At 52.9% G+C, this 23,383-nt stretch overlaps 3 protein-coding genes across 3 annotated transcripts; 1 reads left to right on the top strand and 2 right to left on the bottom strand.

The window, feature by feature from the left end:
- Nucleotides 1-828: 828 nt before the first annotated feature.
- Nucleotides 829-4,696, top strand: THTPA (thiamine triphosphatase). The gene is made up of 3 exons (XM_081292163.1): nt 829-877; nt 1,197-1,748; nt 3,318-4,696. Exons 2-3 carry the CDS (start codon nt 1,202-1,204, stop codon nt 3,425-3,427), a joined length of 657 nt encoding a protein of 218 aa, XP_081148289.1. The 5' UTR covers nt 829-877; nt 1,197-1,201; the 3' UTR covers nt 3,428-4,696.
- On the bottom strand, nt 4,293-13,298 carry AP1G2 (adaptor related protein complex 1 subunit gamma 2). The gene is made up of 22 exons (XM_081292161.1): nt 12,032-13,298; nt 11,245-11,449; nt 10,675-10,799; nt 10,394-10,535; nt 10,151-10,247; nt 9,928-10,004; nt 9,708-9,803; nt 9,224-9,304; nt 8,813-8,911; nt 8,589-8,644; nt 8,324-8,437; nt 8,003-8,143; nt 7,862-7,916; nt 7,660-7,782; nt 6,866-6,955; nt 6,648-6,775; nt 6,297-6,401; nt 5,856-5,982; nt 5,637-5,763; nt 4,825-4,988; nt 4,518-4,616; nt 4,293-4,429 (listed from the first exon to the last, which is right to left on the bottom strand). The coding sequence occupies exons 1-22, from the start codon at nt 12,397-12,399 to the stop codon at nt 4,328-4,330; spliced, it is 2,721 nt and encodes a 906-aa protein (XP_081148287.1). The 5' UTR covers nt 12,400-13,298; the 3' UTR covers nt 4,293-4,327.
- Nucleotides 13,299-13,669: 371 nt separating this feature from the next.
- JPH4 (junctophilin 4) lies at nt 13,670-22,401 on the bottom strand. Its single transcript, XM_081292162.1, has 6 exons — nt 21,792-22,401; nt 20,719-21,268; nt 19,233-20,004; nt 15,826-15,944; nt 14,973-15,505; nt 13,670-13,808 (listed from the first exon to the last, which is right to left on the bottom strand). The coding sequence occupies exons 2-6, from the start codon at nt 21,095-21,097 to the stop codon at nt 13,725-13,727; spliced, it is 1,887 nt and encodes a 628-aa protein (XP_081148288.1). The 5' UTR covers nt 21,098-21,268; nt 21,792-22,401; the 3' UTR covers nt 13,670-13,724.
- Between the last annotated feature and the right edge of the window lie 982 nt (nt 22,402-23,383).

The following is a 23,383-nucleotide window of genomic DNA, read 5'->3' as shown; positions in this document are numbered from 1 at the left end:
GTTAGGTCTCCACCTAGGTTTTACCCGTTGAAATCCCACATCTGTAGTTCATTCAAAATTTCACTTTCTCCTCTAACAGAAAGTCTTTTGCACTCGTACTCTTAACATTCTTACCAGAATGTGTTTGATCCCCTCCAAAACTCCTACATTGGACTTAATTGCCTTTCCTTCTTCCCAGCCCATTGCCACTGGCCTGCAGTAAATAGGCCACCATAATAGTTAAATATGTGTCAGACAGCGTCTGAGTGAGTGACTTGTGTTTCAGGCCCACTGCCTAGTTCGGGAGAGGTTGGAGAGTGCAGTCTCAAGTTCGTTGCCCACGACCCTCCCCACAGAGCTGCAACCCCAGTTCAGCTTTAGGTAAGTCCCCAGAGCACTGATTGCAGCTTTCAGGTCACCATAGCAATAGGTGGGGCGAAATGGCGAAGATCCCCCCTCCTCCGAACTACATCTCCCATCATCCACCCGGCTCAGGAAGCCACGCTCAACCAGAGGCCTGGGACCCTGTCGACCCCCCGGACGCCAGGAGGCATAGGGGTTACGCTGCAGGGTGCCTGGGGACGGTCTCGCTCCTCTGCCCTAACGGGAGTCGCGATCGCCCTTAACCTAACAGGCCTCTCGGGCCGGTCTGCCCTCGGCACTGCTACCATGGGCCTAATATGGCCGCTGGTGCTCGTACTCTCCTGTTACGCAGTTGAGCTGGGCTGAGGTCCGAGACCTGGGGCTCCTCCCGGCATTCCTCGCGGGTGTGGCGTGGACTCCTTCCCCTCCCCCCCCTCCCGTCTCCTGGTCCTGCGAGAGGGAGACCCTTGGGTTTGAGGTGAGACCGGAGGCAAAGCCGGCGGGTGCTGTGGCTGCGAATGGCAGGTCATCCCAGGTAGCAGCTCCTGGTCTCCTGGGGTAGCAAGTTGTAGTGTGGGGTGTTGAGACGAAATTTGCTGCATGACCTGCTTTCTAGGGACATCTTTGGGTTGAGAACGTCATCAATAGTGGAATGGATTTAACTGGAGACCAATCACTGTAGCAGAACGTTTAAAATCTCGCAGACAGAGCCCTGTATAGCTGAGGCAAAGATCTGCAAGTCTGTATGCGTCTCAGTAAATTCATCCAGAGCTAGAGTCTCTGCTTAGCCGTTGCCCAGCAGGCTGAACACCTTTGGGCGCTAAGAAAATGTTTGTTGCAAATTATCCTTGCAGATAGCATGGCCCAGGGCTTGATTGAGGTGGAGCGAAAGTTCATTCCAGGGCCTGGCATAGAGGAACGACTGCAGGAGTTGGGGGGCATCCTAGAGCACCGGATCACCTTCCGAGACACCTACTATGACACTCCTGAGCTGAACCTGATGCGGTCTAACCACTGGCTGCGACAACGAGAGGGTAGTGGATGGGAGCTCAAATGCCCTGGAGCATCAGGTATCTCAGGACCCCACACCGAGTACAAGGAACTTACATCTGAACCTGCAGTTGTGGCCCAACTCTGTGAGGTGCTGGGAGCCAAGGGTCTGGGGGATGGAAATATGGCTGCTGTGCTGGGTCCACTAGGGCTGCAGGAAGTAGCTAGTTTTGTGACTAAACGGAGTTCCTGGAAGCTGGTATTCCCTGGAGTCAATGAAGAGGAGCCAATGCTTAAGGTGGACCTGGATACAGCGGACTTTGGCTATGCTGTGGGTGAAGTAGAGGCCCTGGTACAGAAGGAGGCTGAAGTACCAACTGCTCTAAAGAAGATCAATAGCCTCAGCAGCATGCTCGGTGAGCGGGACAGGACCTTCTGTGTTTTCCTGATCCCCACTTTCCTTTCCTGGCTTTTTAATCTTTTTGCAATGCTGGGATTGAGCCTAGGGCCTCCTCCTAATCATGTTAGGCAAGCACTCACCACTAAGCCACACTTTCCTTTTCTGGAGCACTGGCTGTGACCAAGAGTAGTTGGTGGGAGTTGGACTATATAATGGGGGAGGGTCTCTGGATTATTTCTTTAACAGTAATTATTTTAGCAATTTTCTAGAGGACCCAGTTTTGCCCACAGTTCTATCAAGTTTTCTCTTTTACAGTTGCTGTCTGACTTGGATTTAAGCCTTTCATAAGTCTCTATTCTTCATCCCAGCCATTCTGTCTCATTTAATTCTCATTCCTCTGGCCAAATTTCTTTCAGTTCTATTTGTCAGTTCTCTGCTTTAACCCTTTCTTCCCCTAATCTTTTTTTTTTTTCCCATGCTGGGGATCAGATATCCTTTTGTTTTTATGGTTTCTTAGAGTTCATTTAATTCAACGTCTTGGCTTTCAGTGAAAGGCAAGAACATTGCATTTATGAGAGATGGTTGGGGGAGCATTGGCAAATTTGGTTTCTTTTTTTTTTTTTTAATATTTTATTTAGAGACAGGGTCTCACTGAGTTGCTTAGGGCCTCGCTAAATTGCTGAGGCTGGCTTTGAACTCACTGAGACTGGCTTTGAACTTGTGATCCTTCTGCCTCAGCCTCTGGAGTTGCTGGGATTATAGGCATGCGCCACTGTGTCTGGCTCAGATTTGGTTTTCTGTTCCCATGCTCAGTTTCCTAGTAGACAGCCCATCCACTAGTTTGGGGTTGTGCACGCCATGGGGCCTGACAGCCCTGGGATGCTGTTTCAGCCTCCTTAGCAACTATACATCCTGTTTCCTGCTGTATGCTCAGTATGCTGCTGGGCACTAACAATTGAAACTGGCAGTGGCAGTTCTAGAGAGAATTCTTGCTTTTTTGGGGGGGGGGGGCAGGGAGGGCGTTGGTTTGCTGGGGATTGAACCCAGGGCCTTGAGTATGCTAAGCAAGCACTCCAGTATTGAGCTATATCCCCAGCTCTAGAGGGAATAATTCTATGTGAATCCCACCCCATAGCTAAAACTTCTTTTCCTTTTCTTTCCACAGCCTTTGGTTTCTCTCCTATGTGTAAATCTCTGTATGTGCTTCATTACCAAGCTAATGAGCTTTTGCCTGCCTAGATGGGTTTTCATCTTGATTGGGGGACAAGGGTAATAACTAGAGTGAGTCCATATTGAAGGATCCTCTGTCTTCGTGGCACCTGGGTGCTTCTTCACCATTTCCCCTGGTTGGAGAAGAGGCTCATGTGTGGCTCCCCAGCATTCCTGAGTCTGAAGTGGCTCTTGGGTCCTACTTCTGGAGTCCAGTGAGGTAGAGGGTGGATTACAGAAGCTAGTTGGATGATAATCAGAATCTCAGTGCTACCTTCAAAACAACTTGGGGGTCCTGGCTGGGTGGTCAGGGAGGAAAGTTAAAGCATGTATGGCAGTTCTGTCTGCTTCTTTCCTCACTGTCCTTTGTCTATAGGTGTGCCAGCACAGGAGAGGGCACCTGGCAAGCTCATCGTGTACCTACAGCATTTCCGTCCTCAGGACTATCGGCGCCTGCTAGAAGTAAACAGCTCCACAGAGGACTAAACATCCCGACAGCAGCCTGGGCTAGGGGTGTCACTTCCTAGAAGAGAAAGGGAACTCTTGGTCCAGCAGGGGCCACACCTGGCCTCACTGTGCCTCTTCCCTCCCACCTCCTCTCCCTATACCTCTGCCTGTTCTTTCGTCCTGTTCTCAACAACCCGTTCCTTGAGCCCTCCCTGGTTGCCTCCTCTCTCTCATCAGTCAGATGCAATCTGTGGGCCGCCCCTCTCCCCTGGCCGCTAAGCAGCCTCCATTGATTTCCGCTCGTGTTTATAGGATTTCCACTTAGCCGTGATCAGTAGTTAAGCACAGGAAAATCCCTTGCCACCCCCCTCCCTTGGTCGATGCCATTGATTCTGCCAGCGGCTCCGAAACCGCCTTACAGCTGAGTTAGAGATGAGGAGAGGCAGCAGGGATTTCCCTGCTTTGGGGTGTGGGGAATAGCAGGGTGGGGAAGTGGTTGGGAATTCCTGTTAGAAATCAAATCTTGCTTTGATTTTGCCGCTGTGTCCATCTCTGGCCCAGAGAGTAGAGTGCTTCCTGTGACAGCTTAGGGGCAAATTTGCTCCCTAACCTTGAGGGGCAGAGGAAAACCCTGGTGTGCTTGAGACTGATTCTCAAGGTTCCCAGAAAGATTCCTGGGACCCTTCCTATGTGAGAAGCCTCTTCCCTTGCTGTTATTTATACATATTTTTCTACCTCAAACATACCCAGATTATGGCTTTATGCCCCCCTCGGGCTTTATTTGGCTGCCATTATTTGTGGGGGAGGGGAGCAGACCCACAGTTTTGCAGTGATTAATGCAGAACCAGGGTGCCATCTGCTGGTAGCCCTCAGAGTTGGTTCCCCACTGCTAGGACCACAGGCTTTGGGATGCAGGAGGATTTCAGGCAGAGTGAAGAGTTATTGCCACGTTTCCACAGGCAAGTTGTTCACCTCAAAGATCTCTTGCACCGATTGGCCCAAGTGGTTGTAGGTCAGGCGCAGCTTTAGCCGCAAGGGGGCCTAGAAATGGGAGAGTGGAGACCAGAGTTAGTGCCTGTGACTTCTCCCTTCCCTAGGTCTTTCTTACCCATGGGGCCCTGGAACTGACCTTGTTAGGATTGAGGATTCTGAAGAGCTGGGTGATGGGGAGGCCGCCCCAAGCTGGAACTGTGTTCCCACTGGGGGCCTGCAGCTGCAGCTGGAAACTCTGAACATGGGATTTGGGCAGAACACAGTAAGGCAGCTGGCCGGGCTCAGGCAACCCCTCCACACTCAGTGGTGCCAAACCCTCTTCAAATCAACTCCCCAGGTACCTGTCTCTGCTGTCACTCCCTTCCCATCTCATCCTGTCTCCCACCCACCTCTACTCCTTCCTGGAGTGCCTAGGCCACCTCTGAATCCTGGTATTTACAAACCTTGGGCACAGCTGCCTGGCAGATGAAGTGGGTGACATCACCTTCTGAGGAGTTGGTGGTGGTGACGGTGACTAAAAGCAAAGCAGGGGATCCAGGTGGTCGAGTGAAAGACAGATTGAGCTGTACTCCCTCACGCTCAAACACTTTGAGATTTGGAATGGGAGCTATATAGCATGGAAAGAGGCAGCTCAGTGTGCAGGCTCGAGATAACACGTTCATTCAACAACAACAACAACAAAAAAACAGTGAGCACCTCTTATCCCTGTACTGCCCAAGATGCTTGACAAGTAGACAACTGACAGTATAGTGCAGGGAGAGAAGCAATAACAGAGAAAATAAGCAAGATAATCAGGCTGGAATGGGTACTATGAGGGAAATAAATTAGCCAGAGTAACTGGGAAGGACTAATTTAAATGGGAGTGGCAGGGAAAGGCATTTGACATTTCAGGCTGGAGTGCCTTCCCCAACCAAGCCAGTCACTTCATGTGCCAAGGAAATAACATTTTGTGTAAAAAGAACATGAAATGCCAAGGCTTAAGATGGGAGGGTTTGAGGGGCCAGTGGGGAAGTGGGATGAGATGGGGTGGGGAGGAAGCAGGGCCCTGCTGGACAGGGCTAGAAGTCTAGAACAAAGAGGACACTGCAGCCAGGAGAGGACTGGCATGACTGAGTGAACCCTTTTACCTACGAAAAAGGGGATGGGATACGGGCACACAGGAGGGAAAGGGTTTATGAGCTTCACTTAGCACAGAAGTAGAGATGGCACATTCTCACCTACCTTCTCTAAGACTAGACTCTTTCCTGAGGCTTACCTGGAGGTGGCAATGCACAGGGAAGGTCAAGGAGGTGTACTAAGGTACCTCCTGGGGATGGATCCAGAGGGGGAGGATGCTGGGCATCCTCAGAAGTGTCATCCAGGAGATCTAACAGGTCCAAGAGCTTTGAGGCCCAGGGGAAAGGGCAGAAGGGTCAGAACTTGGCATGGAAGCCTAAGCCAGTCCTTCTCATCCCAAGGCTTCCAGTCTCCTCACCTGGGGCTCTCTGGGGACAGGGGCTGCTGCCTTTGAAACCTGGACTGCTTCTTTGCTTTCCTTTGCCTCCTCATCAACCTGAGGGCCACCTCGCTCCACAAGAGGCATCTTCTCAAGGATGGCAGCCCTGAGAGGATGGAATGTAGGTGTCTCTCTAGGTAGACCCTTTGCCTCTCACAAGAGACATCTACAAAGAGTGCTCAGAACATGGAGATGCTGGGCACATAGTAGATCAGAAGTGTCCTTCTGATAAGATGGCATACTGTTGCTGGTTTTCAGATGAGCAGGGAGGGTTAGGAGGCAGCTTGCTTCAATGAACTGTGTGGAAAGCTCTTGCAGTGGACAACAACACAGGAGAGGATGAGACCCTTGAGGCTAGAAGGGGGCATTTGGGAGAGGGCATGGATCTGGGTCCCACACCGGAGCCGATGTTTAACATACCTCATGTGGTCATACTTCCGGAAGAGTGTGTTATATTCTACAGCCCGCTGCTGCAGCTCTACATCTAAGCAGCTCCCGTAGATAGACACCACCTGGCGGATGCGGCTGGGCCACAGAGTTGTGTGAGTTGCAATGGCAATTTGTCCTGCCCTTCTGCTTCAGTATATGGCAGAGAAGGGAGCAGTCCCACAGAGTGAGGAGACACTAAAGCAAGTCCCAAGACATGTAGCTCTAAAGCAAGTCCCAAGATTGGGGGATAAGAGTGGCGAGGGATAGTGCAGCTATCTGGAGAGCTTAGAAATGGTATGCAAGTGAGGAGACATTTTTCTCTGGGCTGAGACCTCTTCTTACTTGTTGTCCCCTCGAAGCCGGGTGCTGAGCTTCATGAGGGCTGTGAGTGCATATCCTCTGGTGGCTGGCAGGGACATTTGGGACTGCAGCACCTTTTCCAGGAGTGCCAGCACCTCCTCTTCTTCCACCTTCAGGTGTGGGTACAAGTAGTGACCTAGGATCTAACCCTATCTCCCTTGACAAGTCCATCCTTAGTGTGTCCACCATGTAGGCCTTACCTGAAGGGGTTCTACTTCTTCACAGCTCCCCTCCAGCAGGAGGTCCCCATACTCTCCAATGCACCAGGCTGCCACTTGCACCAGTGGCTGCTGTATGGGAGAATCACATCTAGGTCAGTGTTTGGGGTTCCCTCCTCTCTTCCACACTCTGAAACATCCCCTTATGCAGCACAAATATGGTGGGGCAGGGAAGGAAATTTGTGAGCAGTTTCTGTCCTGATGTCTGGGCTCCCACTGCCCTCTGGTGGCCCAGATTCAGAAGTACATGGCCTGGCCACTTGATGGAACTGTGAGAGGGTCCCACCCTTGAGGAAGAGCAGGGTAATGGTTTCTGCTCATCCTACTTAAGAGGAAAATGGAGAGTATGCCATGAATATATAAAAATACATTCTACTGTCATATATAACTAAAAGAAATTTAAAAGGGGCAGTTTAGTATTGGGTGGCACCTTTGGCACTCAGCATTTGAAATAATAATAAAGTATAATATATGCGTAAAACTTGTATCTATCTCATTTGATTATAAAAACATCCCTGGGAGATAGGCAGGGTAGAAAGCTGAGTACATGGAGCCTAAAGGAAGTTAAATTAGTCATCTGGGATTACATAGCCAGTAGGTACCAGGGCCAGAACAGCAGCCCAGGTGTTCTAAAAGGCAAGCTCTGTTCTTAAGGATCTCCTGCGCTAAGTAGACAGCTGTGAGCCTAAGAGGAAAACAGTTCAGAGTCCAGTGAAGAAGGGAAGCCCAGAAAGAGATAGGAGGCAGCCCTGGGCTTGGGGAGGTGGGAATGGCACCTGGGAGATGTCTTCTGCCAGGGCACTATAGAGTCGGCACACAGAGTAGGCATGTAGCTCCTGGGCACCCCCAATCAACTGCGTCAGGTTGGCCACTGCATCATCCCGCACATGGGCTCCTGCCTGGAAAGGGTGGACATTGTCAAGTCAGTGTGATTAACTCTGTCCACTACTGCCCAACTCTCCAACTAGCCCATCTCACCGTTATCAGCACGTGAAGGATGGTGTCTATGTGCCATCGCTTGGTTGGAGCAAACCTAGGGACATGGCTTATCAGTCCTGGCACTGTCCCTGTCCCTCCCCAGACTGTACCCTCTCCATTTCTGGGAAACTGTCCCCTCACCTCTCTGCAGCCAGCAGGATGCCTGAGGCACAATCAGCCCGTAAATCGAGGGGGCTGGACTCCAGAAAGGCCTGCAACTCCTGTGTCATGGCTCGCACATTGGAGCTATTCACCAGAGCCAGGCTCAGTTCCAGGGCTCTCCTGGCAAGAGAAAAGGGTCCATGCAGGTGGCCCAGATCACCCAACTCCATGCCTCTGGCCTGCCCCATCCCTAGGATCTGCTCCTACAGTCCTCTTACTCCAGCTGCTCTGAGCTGGTTTGGGTCTTGGCCATTAGTCATTGTATCCTCTACCCTGTCCTCTTGTTCCCTTTATGCTCACCGGCTGAGGGAGGCATCAGTTTCTCGCAGACATTCCACCACAGTGGGCCGATGCCGCTGCACAGCACTGTGATCAGACTGCACCAGGCGTAGTAAGGATGTCAGGGCTACATACCTGGTCAGGGTGGGAAAGGCCCTATCATGCTGTGGCCATTAGCCTTGCCCTGGGTACAGGGGTAAGAGGTAAGTGGATCAGGAGGTTCTGGAGGGAAGAGTACAGAGGGTCAGGGCTCAGTGGCAGAGTATAGCCACACACAAGTCATTACCTAATGTTCTTATCACTGTTGAGCAGGAAGCGGCCAAGAATGTTGACAGCTAGAACCTGTGGGAGAAAGAGGGTGGGCACTCAGGCAGTAGCAGTCTATTCACCCAAGAGTGGGGACCACATGACACAGGATGACAGGTGTTGGGGAAAGGCCAGTGAACAGAGCCCTGCTGGCTGGCTGGGAGTGGAGGGTAGGCCACAGTGGGAGAGCATATGGGAAGATACCCGTAGGCCGGCTGCAGAGCGGATGTCCATGATGGTAAGCACTGTCTCAAATAGGACCGCGTTGCCTGCATTTCGACTGGTGTCTGTGTTGGTGGCTACCTGAGTGGATGGGAGAGGAGATACATCCACAAAGGCCTCTCTCCTCACTAGGATCTCTGGAAGCTCTCCACTATCCATCCATTCCTCAACCAGCCAACAAAGTTTCCCAAACCCCACTATGTGCCTGGGCCAGCTTTGGCACTGGGACATTAATACTGCAACATACTGTGTCCCTCCTTCATGTAGTTCATTGGCTAGAGGGGACAGAGGAGTGATTACACAGCTGCTACATGGTGCGTAATCCTGTAACGGATGCCCAGGACTGGTAGATCCCAGAGCAACATACCTAAGCAATGTCCCCCCAACCCACACCTGTGCTAGCAAGTCATTCATGGTCTCACTGCTTTCCTCATGGTTCCGGCCCAGGATCCGAAGCAGACGAAGGATCTGGACCTGTGGTTGGGTTAAAGATTGAAAGATGGAGAGATTCATAGGATAAGGACTTGTGGGGCTGAGGAGAAAAATCCAACACTGAGGACAGCATTCATTGTAAGGCATCTGGTTAGACCCTAAAGTCTCCCATCCTTCATCACCTCCATAGGTCCTGGTGGCCCTGGGAGGGGATCAGAGGTGTATGAAGCCAAGGGAGTTTAGGACAGGCTTTTTGTTGTTGTTATTACCAAACTGGATTTCTGACCTTCAGTCATATCCTCTCCCTGTCTTTGTCCTGGAATGACCAGGGCAATCAGTCTACTACCCTCTTGCCCAAGACACTGACTAAGCCAGAATATACTACAGGAGTCTCACTGCTAAGCCTTCTTTCCTCTAGGGATACATGAAGGAAAGGTCAGCCCACCTGCAGGAAGGGGTCGCTGACTCCAGATATGCTGTGCTCTGTGGAGTATCCTGTTGTCACCAGCATCCGGAGGATCTGCACCAGCTGGGGTACTACCTGGAGGGAGGGCACAATGTTGTCTGTACATTCCGTCCTTATCCTTGTACTCTCAGCTTTAGCCCCATTCTGCCCCCACTGCCCCTCTTTGCCAGGGCCAGGGCCTACCCCTTCACCAGCCCACCTTACGAAAATGCCTGAGGGCTGCAGGGCTTCGTTCGCAGAGCTCCATGATCAGCGTGATGGTGCCCAGCAGGATGCCTGGGGTCAGGGCATGAGAGAATCTACTGTGAGCATGTCTGTGTGTATGCACTACTATTGTTCTATGAACTGGTGTTTCTCTCCTGTTTTTCATTTCCATTCATAGCCAGACCAGACACAGAGGATGGGGAGCCTTTTGGCCTTACCATGGTGGCGCTCATGAAGCAGTTTGGCACAAGGTGGGAGGAAGATGTCAGAGAGCTCAGGGACCTTCCGGATCATGTGTACTGCAGTCAGAATAGCCTGTGGAGGTCAGGGGCCTCAGATAGGCAAGTATTTACAAGGATGGAATCTACACACACACACACACACACACACACACACACTTCTACTGCATGGCAGATGAGGGACAGTTTCTGAAGGGGCAAGTGCTAAGTTCTTCATCTCACCTTCTTGCGCACATAGGGGCTGGGCTGCAGGAGCAGCTTCTCCACCTCGGTGGCCAGGTCCCGGCACATCTCAGCAGAACCCATGGTGCTCAGAGTGCACAGAGCCAGGCCTTGTACCGGCTGAATCCCCTGACTCAAGTCACTGCAGGGTTGGGAGGATGATTAGTCAAGCCTCTGAGGAAACCAGTTCTTCGCAGTAACTACATCAGGCAGCACCCTGGAATTTACCAGTTCCCCACTCTCCCATCTCCCTGATTTGCAGTTCCCCCAGAACTTCTCACTTCTTGATGCTGTTGGTAATGAGCAGGTGGGCATCGTGCCTCTCATCCAATAGAAGCATGGCCCCCAGGTAGCCCACCCTCTTGTCTGTGAATCTGGGGGATGCAATCAGTTTCAGGCACTCCATCTACAGGGAAGAGGGCAGATCCGAAGGGCAGGGGTGAAACAAGAGGGTTCCATGCTACTCCTTCACCTCTCTGCCAGTGGCACACATATCTATATGTTCAGCTGGGCTTTTTTTTATCATTAGATTAACTTTTGGGGCATCATATCCCATCATCCTCTCTTCAACCAAAGAGGCTTAGGAGGGTCAGGCATTAGTGTGCAGATTAAAGCACATAGGAGTGGAGGAGGCTGGAAGAAAAGAAGAGGAGGTGCCCTGAATGGGTTGGCCAGAGAATGAAGGGTTCACCCCAGCTGAGGACTAATGGGGTAAAGGGAAAAGTTTTTTCCAGTGCATGGTAAGATGATTCAGAAACCAGAGAATGAAAACAGTCGGGGCACAAATAAATGAAGAGATCCCCGACTCTGTCCCAACAGCTTTCCTCTTCAAACTCTGGAGGCAGATATACCTGTCCAAAGTGGGCAGGGTAGCCCAACATGTGGACATAGAGCAGTTTGGCCAGCTGGCGGTGCCTCTGCAGAGGGTCCCCATCTCGGAAGGAGGCCCGGATGTGGGCGCATTCCTTTTGGATCACCTCCCGCTCCTGGGCCTGAGTCTTGGCTCTGCGAATCTCCTCGATTAGGTCCTGAAGCTTCAGCAAGGGCACCACCATCCTGGGGGGCAGAGCCCGGGAGTGGGAAGTCTTTAATATTTTCTAGCCGGCAGCCAGGTTTGCCCTGCTCCAAGATCCTAATGGCCTGGGTTTTACATCTATCCTAAACCTTACTCCTGTTACCTTTCCCCACCTGGGTCCCCAAAGTCCACCCCCATCGCGCCGCCTAAGGAGATTCCCCACTACGCATGCGTCCCTGCCCCACCCCGCACCTGTTCCTACGGAGCATGCGCCAGAGCCCCGCCCATCTCCCCTTTTTCTAGTCCACCTGGTATGCCATTCCTAGCTTGGCCATTTCTTTCCATTCAGGGTCCTGCACTGTTGTTTTTTTCGCGAGATTCCTCCCCGCATTCCCATCTCTGGCGGCTTCAGCTTCCCCGCCCCAGGACGCCAGCCTCACCTGCCTTCAGTCAATTGTCCTCCTCTCCCCCCCAGACGCTTCCTGGTATAGGGCCGAACCGGGGTTGGTGCCTGGTCGGGTCCTTCCCTCTCCCCGCCTCCACCACAGGACCCCGCCCTCCTGGGCCGCCCGAGAGCCTTCTGGAGTGCTCTGACCTCGGCGTGTAGGGGAAGGAGCTCTTACCAGCTAGGACAGCTAGGCAGTAAGCTGGGCCGCGGTTCCCCAAGAGGCTTCCTTCTACCTGTCACCACCCGGAGAGCCTCCGAGAGTTTGGGTTTGCAGCTATCGCACCCCAAAGGAGATGACAATCCCCCCCCTTTTTTGAACTTTTTTATTAATATATTTTTTTTGTTAAATTTCTTTGTATTTTTTTCCTGCAAGACTTGGTGTTGGCGGCACTGTTGTATAACTTCAATCCCAAATTCCATGAAATAGAAATCAGAAGTAAAGGTTGAGAGGGGAGGAAGGAGGGAGGCAGGCCAAGGAGTAAACAGAGTTTGACTAGAAAAAAGAAGAGGGTATATGTGGTGGGCATTCCCGGGCAAGGCCATTTCTCAAGGGAGGGGGTTGGCAGGCAGCTTGTCTCTGCCTCATGCAGGGGAGGGAGGAAAAATCCCCTGGGGACCCCATATTCCCCTCTTCCTAGGGCTTCCTACCCCCAGGGGGAAAGCTAGTACCAGGGATCAGCCACAACCTCAAACAGGTCTCTCCACCCACCTCTCACCCTGGATTTGACTCCCACCTCTGCCCTGCCTGGGAAGTGTGGGAGAGATCAGCTTCCTTGGATCCCCTCCTTCTGTTGTTTTCTCATTTCAGGAGATTCTGATGTGATGGGGAAAGGGACAAAACCCACAGGGCCTACTAGACTGTCACAGCTTCTACTGCCCTGTGAGCTCTTGTTTCCATCCCCCAGAAGTGCCTCCCCCCACCACAACTGTCAGAGTTGGGGAGTGGTATCCTTGCTCAAATGCCTCTAGCACTCTGCAGTAGAAGTGTCTTCTTTTAGGCCCCTTAGGAATTTAATCAAAGGCCACAAGTGAGTCCAGACCAACCAAATAAACTTTTAGGGGAACACATAAGGGTAGAGAGGGTAGTGGTAAGGTCTGAGGGGGTGGGCTTGGCTGCATTGGATAGTTTTTGTTCCTTTACACATTGTTCTTGGCATGGCATGGCATGGCATGCCATTACAGGGGGTTGGAAGATAGGCTAGCTGTTGAGGAAAGAAAGAGGGAGATCTAGGGAGTTATTCTATTGTTCACTTTCCTTTTTCTCCCTCTGGGAAGGATCAGTGAGCCAAGAACCTAACTGGGTGCTGGGAGGGGAGACACTGTCCTCCAAGGTGACAGGTGGAGGTGGCACCTCCTTCAGCCTTTTCAGCTTGGGCCAGGAAGCCACAGTGGCTCAGCCAGCACCCTGTCCAGCATTTAATCACTCCCTTCTCCATTGTTTTCCTCCTCTGCGCTCAGCTTTTAGGAGACTCCTCAGGACACCAAGCCCCCACCCTTGGTGAAATTTAGGTTTAAAGAAAAGGTGGAAAGGGTGTGGGGGCAATGGTCTGACTTAGATTTATGTGTCTCAGAGAAGACGGCAACTCTGAGAGAGAAAAGCCCTTCATATGTAAACAATCTAGAGAAAGAGGAGGTTGAGGTGGGGAAGGGAGTGAGGAAGACAGATACAGATCTAGAGTAAATGAGATAAGCTGAAAGAAGAGAGGGAAGGAAAAAGCAAGAAACAAAAATAAAGTAGGACAGAAGAGAAAGGAAAAGGAGAAGGAAATATAGGAACAAAAACAACTAGGGGGAGGAAAAGAGAAAAAGGCAGGTCAAAGGGGTGAAGAGGCAGGCAACCAAAGCCAGAGCTTGGCCAGGAAGTAGCCTCAGGTGAGGAGCTGGGAGAACAGGAACGCCAGGCTGAGGTCCAGGAGGGCTATGGCTCCCACCACCAGGGGGTTGGCAGCTCCCTAGAGAGACAGAGCGGGAAGCAAGCTCAGTCCCTGAATACCAAGTCCAGTGTTGATCCCACCTCCCTGCCCTCCCTTCAGGTGGCAAAGCCAAGGGTCCCAGCCACCTCCCTACACAGGGCTGAGCATGGGGATGTCTAGCCTTTGTGTCTTATGTTGCAAAACACCCTTCTTCTCCCAGGCAGGGCCCCACCTTTGCTCTGGCACTCTTGAGACAGGAACAGCCCCGCCCCCCTCCTCTCTCTCCTCCCCTCCCCTCCCACCAGTATATCATATGGCCCAGGCAGAAGGTGTCTGGCCTTAGTAGCAGAAATTGGCAGTAGCAGCCAGTACTGCAGTAGGGCAAAGGGATGAAGGGGTGAGGATGTGGTTGCTAGGAAACAGGAGAAGGCCTGGAATCCAATCAGAGCAGAGGGTTCTGGGGAAACTCCACCTCTCCCAGTTTTTTGCTTTTTTTCCTATTTCCCTTCTTCCCAGGAGAGGGAGGGAGAATGAGGGTAGGGAGGGAACAATTTTTTTCTTTTTTTATTTCTGGGCACCAAAGAGAGAAAGTGCGGAGGTGGGGCTGGGGGTGGAGTAGGAAACTGGGAGCTGGAAATGATATGGAAGGAGAACAGGAAAAAATGTTCTGGTTCTACCATTAATTATTAGTTTGTAACCCTTGGAAGTTACTTTAAGTGTTCTGGGCCTCAGTTCCCCCAATTGTCAAATGAGGGAGTTCGACTTAAAGGTCTCTGAGGCTCTTATCTGCTTGAAAGTTACCTTTTTTTTTTTTTTTTGTTACCCGGGACTGAACTCAGCACACTTGACCATTGAGCCACATCCCCAGCCCTATTTTGTATTTTATTTAGAGACAGGGTCTCACTGAATTGCTAAGCATCTTGCCATTGCTGAGGCTGGCTTTGAACTCGAGATCCTCGAGATCCTGGCTCAGCCTCCTGAGCTACTGGGATTATAAGTGTGCCGCCCCGCCTGACTGAAAGTTACCTATTTTTTTTTTTTTTTTTGAGGTGAGATATGGTCCAAGACTGGCTAGGCAGAAAGAAAGCCGAGTTGAAATCAAAACCCCTCAGGGAATCAGACAGAGGTCTGGAAAGGGGTGGGACAAGACAAAGCTTTAAAAAGAAGAGGGCATTAAGTGGGTGGGAACAGAGGATGTCTCACCCGCTGGGCAGGCCTGTCAGTCGCAGCAGGCTCTTCAAACTCTTCCATCAGGCACCCGGCATCAGGACCCCTCGAAGATGGGCCCCTCAGGACCGGCATGGTAACAGGGTCAGGCTCCGAGCCTCCTGGGGCCCTCAGCTGGGGCATGGGCTCTTCATCTTCCCCCTCTTCCTCTCGAAGGCTTCCTGAACTGTCACTGCAGCCTCCGAGGAGCGGTGAACCGTCTCTGGGCCCTGGGCCCTGCATCCCAGCCTCATCCTCAGCCTCATAACCAGCCAGTTCCTCTGCCTGCTCACCTGGCCCCCCCCATTCCTCAGGCCAAGCTTTGGGGCTGGAGAAGGGACCCCAGTCCCCTCTAGGAGGCAGTGGGCTCTGGCAGGCAGGGTGTCGCCAGGGTTGGCGGGAGGAGGCAGGACTGCTGGGCAGCTCAGGAGAGCCTTCTGAAGGGGTCAGTCCATTCTCACACACCCCAGGGCTGTCCTCATCCAAGGGCTCTGTGTCGGAACCTTCCGAATCCTGCCTGGGTCTGCGACCTGGGCAGGGATAGCTGAGAATCAGTGGAGTCTAACTGGCTATTGGCTGGAGCCCCTGGCTGGCACTTCCTGGGACATTGATATCCCCAGGCTCTTAGCTTCTCACCACTGGATCCCAAACCTCTTGTTACTGTACCTCATAAATTCCCAATCCCACTCCCCAGACAAATGGGCCTGGTCCCTATCATCTATGCCCTTGGCTTGTACTTTGGCTTTCCCATTCCCAGATCCTGTGGGCTTCCCACCCCCTTTTCCCATATCTGAGCCTCTCTAGCTCCCCAAAGGGCTCTTTCCCCTCCTTGAGGATGCCCACATCTCACCTGGGGCCTCCAGCATGGGTTGAAGGTCCTGGGCTATCAGTTTCGCCATCCGCGCTGCCTCCACAGCCTTCTCTGCGACACTGCTGGCTGCCACTGCCTTTAGGAGGGCATCTGCTGCCCTGTCGGGTCCCAGGGATGGGGACTTAGCAGGCCTTTTCCACTTCAAATTAGCCCCTGCTCAGATTCTCCACCCACCTCATCATGTCCCCACCATATCACATCCTCATCTGAGCTCCCCTCGGGAGTTTCACCCTTCCTCTTACTGTCAGCTGCTCCCCTTCTTGGGCAGGTCAGGGCAGCTTCCTGCCTTGGTTTCCTCTCCTGGCCCTGGGGTGTTTGCTGTTATCACACTCTCCTGCTCCTCTCACACCCTTCTATCCTTGTGTCCTGTAGTAACACTTCCTCCTTCCAGCTGCAGGGGCCTGGCCCTCCCCAAACTCTGTTATTCCATCTCTCTCTTGCTCCCTACCCCAGTGACAATTGAGCCTTCCCTTTCTTACACATCCTCTGCGGTCCTGTTTGGTGCTTACCAACTAGCCTAATGCCCTCTTGGCAGTTTGTACCTCCTGTTGTTATCAACTCCTCTCATACCTCCTGGTGTGTGACAATTTGTTCCCAGCCACCCCTTCCCTTTGCCTTGAATCCCCTTCCCACCGTCAGACCTCCTTATTATTTCATCCTCTTCCAGTGCAGAGTTCCTGACATGAGAATTTTCCATCTTGCTTTTCTTTAGCCTCTTTTTTTTTTTTTAATCACAATATCTTCCCTTTCTGTCAATGCCACTCTCCCCCTGCCCTGCCTCTCAGCTTTGGAACCAGAATAAGGGTGTGTCTCCCCTTTCTGCTATGATCACATCCCTTCTCCTGGCAATATGCATATTTTTTCACAATGGCAATTATACTTTCTGGGTAAGCTTAGTCTCCCTTCCATACTCCATCCCATCCTGCTCCCTAGGTAATGGCCACCTTGAAGCATTATTAATCCTTGCCCCATTGTTGTTTCTGTTTTCCCTCTAGTGTAGATGTTTCTTCAAGTTCCCCTTCCTTTTCACTGTCTGCTATTAATTGTAGATGCCTGGTAATCACAAAATTAGTTTGGTAATCTTAAGGTGAGGCACAAAGGGGCAGAGATGGAGGTAATCACCTGTACTTGCCATGGGCTCAAACAGATCAAGACCATGACTCCTGTTTACGATAGGCCTATTTTCTCTGGCTTAGAAAGGCAACCTGGGTATGGGGGATGGTGACGTCCACTGTTGTCTTAGTCTTTACCTCTTATTTATCTACTTTGGGATATATGGCCAGTCTCCTTCCTTTAAACCTGGCGAATCAAGGATCTTTGCAGCCTACTTGGAGAGATTCAGACAACCCTGTCTTTTGTGTTAGGGCTTTTAGACTGTATATGACTAAATTTGTCCTGAAGCTGAGCTTGTCTCGGGGTTTGGAACAAGGTATGAGGAGCATAGTCTTGGGTTGCACTGCGTTCTATTGATGGCCACAAAACTGACAAGGACCTGTGTTTTTGTATATGGAGGGCATGGATAATCAAGTCTAAGTGTCTACTGAGGCATCAGGTTGGGCTCAGGCTACCTGTCAGAGGCACCTGCTGCTGAGGCTCTGCTGTTTCCATGGCAGCCAGCAGCCAATCAGGGATGCTAGGCCTGTTGCTGGGGAGACCAACCAGCCTCCTCCCACTGCCTAATCCTGTAGTTACTGAGATCAGTTTTTTTTTTTTTCCTGCACATGCCTCCACCCTATCCAGCCCAAAATGTTCCCTGGTGCTCTGCCCTCCCCCTTTTCTGGCTTCAGGCCCTGAATTCTAACATCTAGACACTCAGATACATCTACAGATGCACATTCTCTGGCTCAGGCATCTGTTCGGTATTTGACATGTTTCTACTCATGCATGCGCAAGCGGGCGCGCGCGCGCGCGCACACACACACACACACACACACACACACACACACAAAACCTGTCACCCATTATACAAATTCACTGAAGCATATTTGGAGATATCCTGATTGTTGACCTTCTGAAATAGTTTCAAATTTCAACAAAATCCCTCATCTATATCCCCACCCATTTAAAATAAAATTCAATATATAAAAATCCAACTATGTAAGTTCTATAAATCAGAAGCCTGTATATCTTGCTACAAAATGATCTTTGGCTTTATTTTTAAAATATATTTATTTTTTGTGGTACTAGAGATTGAACCCAGGGGTACTCTACCACTGAGCTACACCCCCAGTCCTTTCTATTTTTTGAGACAAGGTCTCATTAAGTTGTCTGGGTGGTCTTAAACTTGTGGTTCTTTTGCCTTAGCCTCCCCAGTTGCTGGGATTATCATCGTGGACCACCCAGCCCAGCTGCTTTTTGGCTTTCTTCATATCTTTGCTAAGTCACTAGTCATAAATGACTATTGGATACTTGAAATGTGGCTAATCTGAATCAAAATGTTGTGCTACAAGTATAAAATACACTCTAGATTTCAAAGACTAAGTCCAATATCTCAGTAAGTTTATATTGATTATGATTTGAAATTATATTTTGGCTATATTGATTTAGATTCAAATATATTATTAAAATTCTTTTCACCTGTTTCTTTTTGTTTTTAATGTATCTGCTAAAAGATTTTAAGTGGCTTGCATTATATTCTTATTGGACTGTACTGCTTTACATAGCAAGGTTCCTGATGTATGGAAATGTAATCTGATTTACAGAAAGAAAATTTCCCCCCAAACCTTTACCAGTTGGGTAAGAGGAGGTGGAGGAGGCTAAGCTGGGAGAGACTAGCTTTTCAGCTGATAGACCAGCTGTACAAACTAGACCTATCCAAGGCCCAAAGGTAAAATGGTGTCTAGCTAGGACCAGTCAGGAAGGGACTACTCCCTGTTCTGCCTATGGCTCATGCTCCCAGCCTGAAGGCTGGAAGGGCTGCTAGAGGAAGATTAGGGAGTATCTGAGTTCCAAGAGGCTTGTGGGCCTGCACAAAGCTGCGCGTATCCTACTCCCACACACAGCAATGGATTCCATAGATACACATCTCCACACAAAAGACACCAAGACACACTTACAGTCTTACACCACCTCCCTCAAATACCCAGCCACCTACAGTTACACCCACATCCACCTGTAGCCTCAAATACAAACACCCCAAATCCCAGACCTACAGCTGCCTAACCTTTAGCTTGTTTTTTCCAACAGGTTCTAGGCCTTGGGTCTTGGCCCTCCTATAGGCGTCTCCTCCCTGAGCTCACAGCACCCTCTTCTTCTCTTTGTGGTGCTGAGGATTGAACCCAGGGCCTTGTCCATGTGAGGCAGGCACTCTAACAACTGAGCTATATCCCCAAGCCCTAGAAACCTCTTCTTTTAGCCCAGCATTGGTTTCTGCACTGGACACCCACCTGGCAGCGGCGATCTCCTGACGCTGGCGGGCAGCACTCACGGCTCGACGGGCGCCCTCAACAGCCCTGTCCACCTTCTCCTTGACTTTGCCCCGCCTCAGGGCCAGAGGCAGGAGGCTGCGAACACGGCCCCCGTGCACCAGCCGATTGCGCTTGTACTTGCCCTCCTCACGGGAGCCGTCGGGGCGGGTGGTACGACCGTAGCCGTGCCGCCGGTTACCCAGCCACTCGCCCTCGTAGCGCAGCCCGTTGGAGCGTTGGCTCACGCCATAGCCGCTGCGCCGGTCAGCACGCCACTCGCCTGCGTACACTTCAGTGGCCGAGCCCTCGATGAGGGCAGGAGGTGCTGGGACTGGGGGCCCACTGGCCTCGGAGCCTGGGGGTCCTGTGCTGCCCACCTCGCTGCTCACTTCGCTTCGAAGGGAACCCCGCTTGCTGCCCAGGGAGCCGCGCCGCCCGCCCGCCCGGAGCCCACTGAGCAGCAGTGATCGGCGGAAGAATCCACCAGTCGCAGGTGTGCGCTTTCGGGAGGACGCGCCGTCGGTGTCCCCTGGCCCGGCCAGCACGAAGCCACCCCGGGAGCCCGAGGCTGGGCTGCCTCCCTCGTCGCCTGGTAGGGGCAGGGGTGGGGGCGGCGTCGGGGGGTCGCTGTGGCCCGAGTCCAGGGAGGTGCGGCGGGGCGAGCGCAGCAGCGCCGCCTGATGGTAGGGCACACTCTGTCGTACCCCGTAGCCGTGGCGCTTCCCAGCCTGCCACTGGCCCTGGTAGGTGCCTGTGGGCGGAGTAAGTTTGGGAGAAAGTCAGAACCCGCCGCTACGCTCCTTCCACCCCACGCCCCGAAAAGTCCCCGAATGTCCAAGTGTCAGGTGGGAGAGGTGGAGGCAGATGGCATGGAGGCCTGGGAAGAGCATTAAGGGCTACGGGTGTGGAAGGCAGAAGGAAAACTGGCAGAAACAGGAGATAATGTGAATTTTGGTATTGTGGGTAGACAGGGCGAAAGGAGAGGGACAGGCAAGCTGGGAGTGTGTGAAAGACTGGCGGGCGACCCAAGCTCAGAGGGTGAGGGACAGGTTGATGGGGGGTGGGGTATAAAATAGGCATTTGACAGGCAAACAGGACTGCCAGGGATGAAAACGTGAGCAAACTGGCAGCGATTTTAGAGACCGTCAGGTAGAGGGGAGGTGTGAGGGATAGACCAATTGCTGAAGGTGAAGCAGGCAGGAGAAAAATGAGAAAGATATGATTTTGGTTGGTGGTGAACGAGGCAATAAGATGGGGTTGGGGTCATAGGACCGGGCATGGTATGAGGGACAGACGGGAACATGAGGAACAGAAGGATGGGCACAGGGGGCGCATATGGCTAGGGAAGGCGTATGGGGAATAGCAGGGCGTGGAGGGCATATGGCTGGGGAAGGCACACGCAGGGCAGACCGGCGGGAGGCGCAAGCGGATGAGCAGACAGACAGTAGTGGGCCGGGCCCCGCACCTCCGTCGGAGTAGGTCTCGGTGCCGTAGCCGTCCTGGAAGCCGTCCTTCCAGAGCCCGGCGTAGCGCAGGCCGGACACGCTCTCCCACACGCCGCTGCGCCCCTTCAGCCCGCCCAGCCACTCGCCGCGGTACGTCCAGCGGCTCTTGCGCTCCACGCCCAGCCCTTCGCGCTTGCCCTGTTGCCAGTGGCCCTGGTAGCTGTGTCCGCCGGGCCCGGTGAAGACGCCCAAAGATTCGAAGCCGTGCGCCCAGCAGCCGCTGTACTCGCCCTGGGCGCCAGGCCCGGTGCACACGCCGTAGCCATGTGCCCGCCCCGCCTCCCAGCCCCCCACGTAGCAGCCCCCGTCGTCAAAGTCGAACTTGCCCCCGGGGGACATGCATGTAGTTGGCGCGGCCTCAGCCCCCCAGCGGCTCAGCGCATCCTGGGGCTGGAGAACCGGCTGGGGGCTTGGGGGCCGGGCGAGGCCTGGGGGCGGGGGCAGTTAGACCGGGGCTGGGCGGAGGGGCCCCAGCGCGGGCAGGCAGGGCCGGACCCTCATCCTGAGTGGCTGCGGAGAAAGAGGGGGCAAATGGAGAGCGAGGCCCCTCCTCCTTTGCCCGCCGCTCCCTGGCCCGGTGGCTCCCGGGCATCAGCACCGCCCCCCGCCCCCCTCCCTTCAGCAGCATCTTCCAGCAACTCCCAAGCTTTGGGGGCACGGGGGCTTCTCTATTCCTTCCAACTTGTAGAGGAAGCCTCCCAGTGCTTGGGCCCCCCACCCTAAGCGGGAGTCCCACTTCTCCAACCTATAACCCTAAAGCGCCTAATATGGGTGGCAATTTGGGGGTCCTGGGAGGGGCCTGGGCAGAGTGGTAGGCCACTAGCTTTCCTGGCTGCTATCAGGACCCTTCTGCCCTCGTTCTTTAGCTTCCCCAGTAAACCCGGGGGAGGGAGGTAAAAATAAAACGGGGGACGGGATCCAGGTGGGCAAATGGTTTGTCGGGGGTAAAGGATGGGGATGGGGGAAGCTCTGTAGGGGAAAGATGAAGGTGGGGATGGGCAGATGGACGAAAGGGAGGGGGCAGGTTACTCACCATGTGAGCTGGGGCTCAGGCTGCCTCCCAGGCACAGCATCCATGGCAGGATACCTCCACTCCCACCTCACCCGGACAAGCCAAGCCCCCTCCTCTTCCGGAGAGACTGCTCCAACCCAGAGAAGGAAAGTGGAGGAGCTGTGGGAGAGTCCCCTCTCTCCCCAGCTGGAAGAGCAGGCTAGTGGGGTGGGGACTGAGGTAGTGGCAGGGGTGGGGGGAGATTAGAATAGTGTAAGGGGGAAAAAATCCTGCCTTGGATGGAGATAGAGAAGAGGAGCTGGGAGCTGGATGAGAAGGGGGAGGGGGCTATCAAGAGGAGGTGTTTTTATTATTTTTTTCTTCTTATGGTTGGGAGAGGAAAAAAAAATCAAAATTCCGATTCCATCCCAGCACAAATCAATGTTTGCTCCATCCCAGCATCACGGGGGAGGCTGGGCCAGGCAGATTTAAAGGGGCAGAGAGGAGAGAGGAGAGGGTGGGGAGAGGAGGGGACAGATAAGAATAAGTGGTGAAGATGGGGGTGGTGGTGGGGATGCCCGAGCGGAAAAGGATGGGTACCCGCTAACTCTGCGGTGAGGGAGGAGGCAGGTGGAGAGAAATGAGAGGTACAGAGACCCCCAGGGTGGAAAGAAACCCCAGCCTGCAGGCGGGGAGTGGGGTGAGGCGAAGGGGAGGGGAGAGGAGCTAGAGGGAGGAGACTGAGCTGAAGATGGGGAGGCAGGGGGAGGCCGGAGCTAGGCGGGGGAGGAGAGATGCTAGCGAGGCCGAGAGAGGGCGTGAGGAATACAAAGAAAGAGGCGCAGGGGTGAGAGCTAAGGAGGTGGGGAGATGTAGCCGGTGAGGGAGGAAGCGGGGGACACCCATTCTGGGGCTGGTGAGGGATAGCAAGGAGGGGAGAAATAGGGGAGGAGAAAAAAAGGGGAAATTCAGAAACAGATATGGAGATCGAGAGTGAAATAAGGGTTGTGATGGGAGGGAGAAAGCTCTGCAGAGAGAAGGGCTGGCGTGGGTATAGAAATCCAGGCAGGAAGAACCCAAATTGAGGCAGGAGAGCCGGAAGTGGTGTTTGTGGAGGCCATGGGGAGAGAGATGAACCTTCCAGCTGCTTGAATTGTAGCCAGGAAGCATTTGGGCATGGATGCTTGTGTGTCATTGAATCCTCTGTCCTCCCTGGGAAAGAGCAGAGGGGGACCAGGAGGCTCACCCACTGGCACTTTCTGAGGAAGCTCGAAATTGGTCCCTGCCAGGAAGCCTGGTTCCACTAATGTTTTTCCAGGACTCACTCTCCACCTCACTTTTTCTGCCTGGATCGACCCTCTGAAGGGGCTGGGAGGATGTCAGGCCTGGTGAGGCCATGAAGATGTGGGACTTTGGAGTCTTGTCTTGCAAACCTACAAGCAAAGACACATAGGTAGGGCTGGGGATGTAGCTCAATGGTAGAACACTTGTCTAGCATGCATGAGGCCCTGGGTTTGATCCCCAGTACTGCAAAGCAACAAAGACACAAACCAAAAATACATAGACAGGCCCCTATTGTGGCAAGGCTCTCCCCAACTTGCCACCCCTCTGTCCTTGTCCACTAGCCAGAGGTA

This window comes from Spermophilus citellus (genome assembly GCF_964194105.1).
Source record: "Spermophilus citellus genome assembly, chromosome: 4".
Classification (NCBI taxonomy): Eukaryota; Metazoa; Chordata; class Mammalia; order Rodentia; family Sciuridae; genus Spermophilus; species Spermophilus citellus.
Note: the sequence above shows the minus strand (reverse complement) of the source record. Positions and strands in the feature narration are given on the sequence as shown.